This window comes from Monoraphidium neglectum (assembly GCF_000611645.1).
Source record: "Monoraphidium neglectum strain SAG 48.87 unplaced genomic scaffold scaffold02621, whole genome shotgun sequence".
In the NCBI taxonomy this organism is placed as follows: domain Eukaryota; kingdom Viridiplantae; phylum Chlorophyta; class Chlorophyceae; order Sphaeropleales; family Selenastraceae; genus Monoraphidium; species Monoraphidium neglectum.
The window spans coordinates 1-8572 of record NW_014011007.1 but is presented as its reverse complement, the minus strand read 5'-3'; the positions used below and the strand labels follow the sequence as shown (position 1 = coordinate 8572).

At 61.5% G+C, this 8572-nt stretch overlaps 1 protein-coding gene across 1 annotated transcript; it reads left to right on the top strand.

Annotated features, from left to right (window-relative positions):
• Window positions 1-654: 654 nt before the first annotated feature.
• Window positions 655-8392, top strand: MNEG_11165 (Dynein beta chain, ciliary; the record flags this gene model as incomplete). The annotated part of the gene is made up of 22 exons (XM_014040363.1): window positions 655-702; window positions 949-1016; window positions 1228-1281; window positions 1481-1525; window positions 1740-1800; window positions 2108-2216; window positions 2367-2386; window positions 2773-2823; window positions 3108-3166; window positions 3385-3448; window positions 3758-3861; window positions 4194-4280; window positions 4547-4584; window positions 4874-4989; window positions 5185-5453; window positions 5736-5856; window positions 6128-6654; window positions 6874-6922; window positions 7169-7219; window positions 7499-7576; window positions 7961-8074; window positions 8321-8392. The coding sequence occupies 22 exons, from the start codon at window positions 655-657 to the stop codon at window positions 8390-8392; spliced, it is 2205 nt and encodes a 734-aa protein (XP_013895817.1).
• Window positions 8393-8572: the final 180 nt, after the last annotated feature.

Sequence of the window (8572 nt, the reverse complement as noted above, 5' to 3'; positions counted from 1 at the left end):
CCCCAGGGCTGGGGGCTGAGGTCGGACCATGGGACAAGAGCTGAGGGGTATGTCGATCATCACTCGGGACTTGTTGGTGTTCTGAGTCCTGTTGCGTGCTCCAGATCACAGCGACCTTTCACCTGCAAAGCTGGTGGCGATGTGCTTGGCGCTCTTCCTGCCCTGCTGTCACACCCGCTGTTTGCCCTGCAAAATTTTGTTTGCCTGGAGATTTGTCACCTGGCAAGATTGTCGAGGCTCTGAGGGGTTCAGCAACCCTGAACCCTGAACCCAACCAGGTGCTGAGCGTCATAGCTCAGCAGATCCTGAGCCTGCAGCGCGCCAAGGCCGCGAATGTCAAGAGCTTTGAGTTTGAGGGCACCCGCCTGTCGATCAGGTGCGCAGCGGCTCCACTGCGAACTGCCTTTTCTTGGTCGATGTGTTTCTTGCATGGCCGTCTTGTTTGGAACAAGGGCGTGCCACTGGGCAGGAACTGTCCCACTTGGCCAATCGCGCATCAGTGGAGCGGGGCGCTTGCCATCTTTCAATCGGTTCCGCTCCCGGCGAAACCCTGGCCCTTGTCACCTCGCGCCCTGCACCATCCCCCACTACCCACCAACCTACCCACACAAACAACCCCATCCACCCAGGCCCACCTTCAGCGTGTTCATCACCATGAACCCTGGATACGCCGGCCGCAGCGAGCTGCCAGACAACCTTAAGGTGGGTGCCGTGGATTTTTGCTGCATGAGACCGGGTCATGTTTATTGCTTTAGGTTTCCAGAGCAATTAACGGTGCCATTGTTTCACGCGAGTGCATCGTGCATAGTCAGGCAAAATGTGTGCAGCAAATGGCGCCGCAAACCACAGCAGGCGGAGCATTCCTCTTTGAGTGCCACGCTGTGTGTACAGCAAAACCTGAGCGGGACGCCTCTCACAGCTCTGCATCACCTCAATCCAAACCGCCAGGCCCTGTTCCGCAGCGTGGCCATGATGGTGCCTGACTACGCCCTCATCGCTGAGATCATGCTGTACAGGTCTGACCCGGCGTTGACCAGAGTTTGATTCTGAAGGACACATTCTGTCTGCTTTTGAAGGACAGAGGGCTGATGGCAGCACATGCCACTCATCTGTTATCACCTGCAATCATGTTGCAGCACCCCCGTCTCGCGGCTCGCACCCTCCATCCGCACCCTCGCACCACTTTGTATCGCTTCATCCCCCCCTTTGCCCCTGACCCACCCCCAGCTCTGGCTACCTCAAGGCCCGGGACCTGGCCCGGAAGCTGGTCGCCACCTACAGGTGCGGGCTGCGGTTAACAAACACAACGGCACACTGTGTGTGGCCCTTTGACCGCCCGGGCGCCGTGGCGACGAGGCATCATTGCATGGCCGCTCGCTGTGCCAAGTGGTCCCGTTCCTCAACCCCCCACCCCACCGGCCCCCTTGCTGGGCGATATGCGCTCTGCGGGTCCCCCCTTTACCTGCACCTGCCCCAACAGGCTGTGCAGCGAGCAGCTTTCAAGTCAGAGCCACTATGATTACGGGTGAGACACACAGCATCCGCGGCCCAGGAACGGGCCGGGCTCAATGCAAGGCAGCTCAAGTCCAACCATAAACTGCCAAAAGGGGTGTGAGGCCGAGTGTGGCACCCCAGCAGCCGTGGGATGCTTGGCTGATACAGTTTGTCAGGGTGCGCAGGTGATTCGTCATTTGTGTCTGAGACTGCACTCCGTCCTGTGCTTGGGCAAACCCCTGCAGGATGAGGGCTGTAATCAGTGTGCTGCGTGCTGCCGCCGCCAACAAGCAGCGCAGCCCAGAGGTGTGCAACTGGACCTTGCTTTCATGCGTGCGTGCGTGCTTATTGTGCATACCTGGGCGGTTCCTCGCAGCTGCTGAAGCCGTGCGTGTGGAAGCCGTGTGTACGTAGTCACACCGCCTCTCGCAATTTTGCAAGGCCCGAGGAGGCCTGCCTGATGCCTCATTCTGACAGCACACCTCGTCGCACACACACGCACTCACACTTATATACACACACAATTCCAGGCTACAAAGAAAGGTTTTCTGCTGGATCAACTTTGCTTTCAGCTCAGCACCCGCTCTCTCCGCAACCACTCTTTTTATCCAAGGTGCCCGAGGAGGTGCTCATGCTGCGCTCCATCAGCGACGTCAACGCCCCCAAGTTCCTGGCGCCAGACATACCCCTCTTCCAGGGCATACTGGGGGACCTCTTCCCAGGTGAGGGTCGAGGGTCCAGGGTCCAGGGTTTGAGCCCTGGCCGTTTCCGAGGGACCCCCCGGAAACGGCCAGGGCTCAAACCCTGGACCCTGGAGTGTTTAGGGTTTAGGGGCTCGCCCTGGCCGTGTCCGGGGTGTGGCACCGCTGCAGACCGGCCGCGGCCCCTCCGAGTGTGTTGCGGTCTTGGCGGGATCCTCCTGCCTTCAGCTACCTGGAGTCAAATCAGGAATGAGGTTTGGGTGTGTGTGGCGCCCTTGCTTTGTGTCCGCATGACCTCTGATGACGCAAATTGCAACGAAACCGGCCGGTTCGCTCCCATGGCGCTGCAAGTAGGCGTGGACCTGCCGCCCCCCGACTACCGCGCCCTGGACGCCGCCCTCATCGGCGCCTGCGGCCGCGCCAACCTGCAGGCGAGCACGTGCAGCAAACAGCCTGCCCGCAAATACAAGCCTTTGCCTCGCAGCAACACCTGCAAACCAGGCCTCCGGTCGGCTTTCCATATTGCCAGCTGTTCTTCCTGCTCAAACATTTGATTCCAATCAATCTTGTATTTCAGGCCCCCGAGCCCTTCCTGCTCAAGGCCAAGCAGCTGTACGAGATGATCCTGGTGAGCTCGTCGGCCGGAAATGACCTGGTCTCATGTAATTTGTCATGATGTGATCTGATCCGATTGAAGCGTGCGCCATGCTAGACCCTAAACCCTAAACCCTTCCAAGTGTGCGCGATGCAGCCAATCACACGCATATTGCACACGCATGCATGCCTAATCGCCAATGCGCCTTGCTCAAGGCACAGCTCATGCCGGCTGTGGCTCGTGGCCCGGCCACCTGCGCTTCTCTGACCCGGTGAACTCTTTCCGTCGTGCTCCGTCCCTCCCCCTCACCTGATCAGGTGCGCCATGGCCTCATGGTGGTGGGCCTCAGCTTTGGTGCCAAGACCTGCCTCTACAAGTGAGCCGTGCTTACTGCCCCAGGCGTTTGCGACAGCACAGACGCTGCGCACCAACAGCAGCATCTCGGCATTCCGCACCCGCTGCAGTGCCCGCTGCACTCCCATCCTTCACAGCCACAGCCTTGGAAGTGCAGGCAACGCCTGGCCCAGCGCAAGCTACACCTGAACTGCGACCCCTTGATGCGACCCCTTGAACCCTGTGGCCGCCGGTGCGCAGAGTGCTGGCGGCGGCGCTGGGTGACCTGGAGGGACAGGGGCTCATGGGGGAGCACAGGGTGCAGGTGGGCGGGGCAGTGGGGGATGCTGCGGGCCCTGCAGTGTTCGGCTTGAACAACATTGTAGATACACAAGAGATGATGTGTCGTACTTCTGTGTGTGTGTGTGTGTGTGTGTGTGTGTGTGTGTGTGTGTGTGTGTATGCGCGCGCGCGCACACACACGCGTGCGTGCGTGCGTGCGTGCGTGCGTGCGTTTTTGTGATGGGTGCAAGAATTCGGGATATAGCCCACTAGGAGCAGCTGCCTTCAGGTCCTCTGATTGTGCGTTTCCAACCCTTCCATCTCGTCTAAACGTGCGTCCCCCCCCTCCCAGGTGCGCTGCCTGAACCCCAAGGCCGTCACCCTGGGGCAGCTGTACGGTCAATTTGACCCGGTCAGCCACGAGTGGACAGACGGCGTGCTGGCCAAGGCGTTCAGGTGGGTGGTGAATTCCGTTGCATTGTCTGACATGCACAAGGAGACGGCAGCTCTCTATGTTCATAACTGATCGATGGTCTTTGTTGGCGCAAAGACGCGGGGCTCAAAACCAGCGTGCTTGCTGCAGTGCACAGGGCTGCTTTGTGGGCAGGTTTTTGCGCTCATGGGGCATGGCTCTCGTGTCTGCCGCTTAGCAGCACCTATGTTGCCAGTTTTCAGCAGCTGGTGGGCCGCTGCCGTATCACAAGCAACAGCGTGGACTTCAGACCCTGGTACATCCATACCTCAGAACTGTGCACTCTACACCCACCCTCGTACTCTTGACACCACAGGGACGCGGCGGTGGACACGCGGCCCGACCGCCAGTGGCTGCTTTTTGACGGCCCCGTGGATGCGGTATGGATAGAGAACATGAACACGTGAGAAGGGGGGGTGCCAATTTGGGGGGGGGGGATGTGCGGTGATGCCTGATGTGTTCAGCAGCGCCTGGATGGGCTCTTGTGCACTCCGTGTGTGTCCTGGAATAAGCCGCAACTTTGAGGAAGGGCAGATGGGGCAGCAACAGACATGAGGAGAGAGGGCCCTCCCTTATGCTGGCCAAGCCTGCGTGCGGTACACAGCTATCACTGTAGTCAGCAACTCCCCCCGGAAACCGATTCATCACACTCTGCCGCGACCCACGCAGGGTGCTGGATGATAACAAGAAACTGTGCCTCAACAGCGGTGGGCGGCGGGCGCACCGTGGCGCCCACTCGGCGACATCCCCAAGGGACCCTGCCGTTGGGCTGCGCTGTGTGGTCACACGACCCCGCGCCAGGGAGCCGTTTTGGCGGTCACGGCACTGCGAATGCTCAGATTACCTCTCCGCTCCCCTATGCGCTCGTGTGTGAGCACACACACATGATCCCGGCAACGCCCAAAAGTACACCTCCTGGCCATTGCGTGCTCATCCCACCCCTTCTTTATCCACAAAAATACCCACTGCCCCGTGCCTCACAACAACAACACCCAGGCGAGATCATCCAGATGAGCGCCCAGATGAACCTGATCTTTGAGGTTGCTGACCTGGCGGTGGCGTCACCGGCGACGGTCAGCCGCTGCGGCATGGTGTACGTGGAGCCGTCACAGGTGGGGGGTGATGACGAGTTCCTGGATGCATTTCTTTCCTCTTGTCAAACCTGCCCTAGGCCCAGGATTCCATACATGCAGATGATCCGGCTGGGGTATTATTGAAGCAAGGCACCGAGGCAAAACCCAAGTGCTGATGTATCCGATTCCGCCACTTGACCCTGCATTCGCCTCTGCTCGCAATGTACCCTGCAGCTCGGCTGGCGGCCGATCCTTGCCAGCTGGCTGGCGCCGCCGGCCGCTGCAACTCCGGTCGCTGACACCAAGCCCGCCGCCGGCGCCGGCGCCGACAAGGCAGCTGCTGCCGCCGCGGCAGGCGACAAGGCGGAGCGGGCGGCGGCGCCGCCCACGGGGGCCGGTGGCTGCCTGCCGGCGAGCGCGGGCGAGGCGGGGCGGGCGCGGGTGAGGGCGCTGGCGGAGTGGCTCGTGGACCCCTGCATCGCCTTCCTGCGGCGCAACTGCAGGTGTGCTTGTTCTCAAGGGGCCGCTGGGGCCGCCAGGTTCTGATTCCGCCAATTGTGCACCCCTTGATCTGCAGAGAACCCCCACGTCAGGAGATTACATGTTGCACAGTTTCGAGGGCGCTGCTAGGGATCACTCCAGATGCCACAATCTGTATCTAGTCAACTGGATGCAGAGCCATGTGTAGGAGACAGAACGTGGAATTTTGCTTGTCGAACGGCGCGTTATCTTGACCAAACGCAACCTGACTCGTTGTGCCGCGTCGACGCCCGACCCCTGAGCAGCGAGCTGGTGCCCACCAGCGACATTGGCCTGGTGGCTTCGCTGCTGCAGCTCCTGCACGCCCAGCTGGACGCCTTCAGGGCCCTGGACGCGCCGCCGGCGCCGGCCGCAAAGGGTGCCAAGGTGCGCAGCGAGCAGGGGGCAGGGTGGTCCCTGCGCATCACCGCATGTGTCTTCATGTGCTGGCATGTGGGGTGCTTTGTGGGGTGTTGCTTTGGACTAAACCGCAGGCTGCAGGCCTATGTGTCTGGATGGCAGGCTCGTGTGTGTGTGGGCACCTCTTTGAATCACTGCGCCTTTCCCTCCATCAGTAAGCATTTCAGCAGTCACTTGCTTTCTTCTGTGATTGACTGACCTCAACCCCAGCAACGCCCAAACCGTCATCCACTCGCAGAAGCGGCAGCCGCTGGCGCGCCCGCTGGCGGCGCTGAACGGCGCCTTTGTGTTTGCCCTCCTCTGGTCCATCGGCGGCGCCTGCGACGGCCCAGGCCGGTCAAAATTTGACCGCTTCGTGCGCGCCCTGATCGCGCGCCGCGTCGACGCGCGGCCGGACAGAGAGATCGACCCGTCCAAGGGAGGGTTTGATCTGGGGCCCGGGGTCGAGGTCAGGTACCCGCCGGGTGACGCTGGCGCGGGTGACGCCGGTGATGCTGCCACGGGTGACGCCGCGATCTTGATCCAGATCCCTGAGGGCTGCAGCCTGTTTGACCTGGCGTTTGACCCGGTGTCGGCGATGTGGCGCCCGTGGCTCGCGCCCGGACGCGGCGGGGCGGACGGCGCGGAGGAGGGCGAGGCGGCGGGCGGCGGCGGCGGCGAGTGTGAGGACGATGCGTTGGCGGCAGTGGCGGCGGCCATGGGGCCGGCGCCGGTGCCGCATGAGTCGACGCCTTTCAATGAGATCGTGGTGCCCACCGTAGACAGGTGCGAGGCAGGCTGAAGCTTGGTGTCGAGTCAGAATTTGCTCAGTGCGCAGGGTGCGGCGAGGCTGTAGGTTGCTTAGTTGTGTGACGGGGCGACCATCCGGGTGCTGGCAACAGCAAACGGCTGATGCATGGGCATTGTCGGTGGTCATGGCCTGGCCAGCAGTCGTTGCGTCGGCGCTCGACCCTGAGGCTGCGCGCCGCTCCGCTCCATCCGCAGTGCGCGCTACGGCTTCCTGCTCCGGCTCCTGGCGGGGCACGGCAAGAACGTGAGCTGTTTGTGTTTCTTCGGGCTGGCGTGCAGGCGGCATGCACACCTCAAGAAAGCAGGGCCAGGGCGCCAAAGGCTTTTCCCTGGCTTGCCCAGTTTCAACGCAATGCATCTGTTTGCCCGCCCGCACTACAACACCCACACTGCGGTGATGGTCGGCTGCGTCTGCACACCACTGCGGCGCACGTCTTCAGCACGACCCAGCAACGCGACTCGGTCCTGCCTATCCCTCTCCCCGCCCCAGGTGCTCTTTGTTGGGCCCACTGGCACTGGCAAGACTGTCTACATCCGCCAGGTGTGTTTGTCATCTTGAAAACGGTGTCAGGCTCATTGCGACCACGCCCGCTGCTTGCTCACAATGTGGGGGATGAGGGCACATAAGAACGGACACTTGAATGTCTGGGGCAGCCCTCGCCCGCCGCTCTCGCCCGCCCCCTCCCTTCCCAACAAATCTCCCTCAGTGCACAAACGCATGTCGTCTGCCTGCTCGCCCGGTGGCCAGGCCAGCTGTGCCGACTTTCGCACGTTCAAAAGCGCGCTCGCGCTCACGGCCCCTCACCCGTCGCCCCCGCAGGGCCTGGACGCGCTGGCTGCCCAGGGGGGCTACCACATGATCTCGACGGCCTTCAGCGCCCAGACCAGCGCCAACCAGGTGAGAGCTGGGAAAGCGATGCCAGGATGGGACGGGCACCGGCCCACGGGCGATGAAGCAGGCGGCATGAGATTACAGCCAAGCACGGCTGTCGGCAACTCAACTTCTCAATTGGCAACAGATGATTGCTGCTCAATTGCAGCCACCCAGCAGGTGGCCGTTGACCGCTGGACAGCACCTCAACCTTAGTCGTGCACCATCGTACCTCGCCCTTGCCCCCAGCACCGAGCACCGCCCACGTCGCCTAATCGAGTCGTGCTCGTCCACATCGCCTCCTTATTCACGCGCTCACGCCGCCTCATCGTTCGTTCTTGCCCACACCGCTTATTCATTAAGCCGCTGACGCCGCCTTAATCTTTATTCTTGGCCACATGTACCTCTCAGACCCAGGATGTGATCGATGGACGGCTGGACAAGCGGCGGCGCGGGGTGTACGGGCCGCCGTGGGGCAGCAGGGCCGTGGTCTTTGTGGACGACCTCAACATGCCCTCCCTCGAGGTGGGGGCGTGGCTCGTGGCTGTTTGCTCAGCAATACGTCTGCGAACCGTCATGTGTCTTGTGGTGGAACATTTTATGGGTCGTGGTCGAATGTCTGAGACAGCAGCTTGTCAAAATTCAGGGCGCTTGCTGATGTTTTTAAGGGCCTGAGCGATTTCAAAGCGCAAGCACAGGGCCTCCGTGCTGTCACATCGCAACCCTGCACCTGCGGCAACGCGCCTGCCCCTGCCTTTGCCGACTGTGCAGGTGTACGGCGCCCAGCCGCCCCTGGAGCTGCTGCGTCAGCTGGTGGATCACGAGGGCTGGTGGGTTGTTTAGGTGGTGGCTTCTTACAAGATTAGAATTTGTGGCTTCGCAGCAGTGGTTGAGCATCGACAACGTGCATGATAAGCAGGTTTGACACGTGTCATCCCTTTTGAATGCCATCGATGCTTTGTTGAAGTCCTTGTCTACCCCCGTACCTCCCCGCCCCACCACCCACGCACCCACCCACCCACC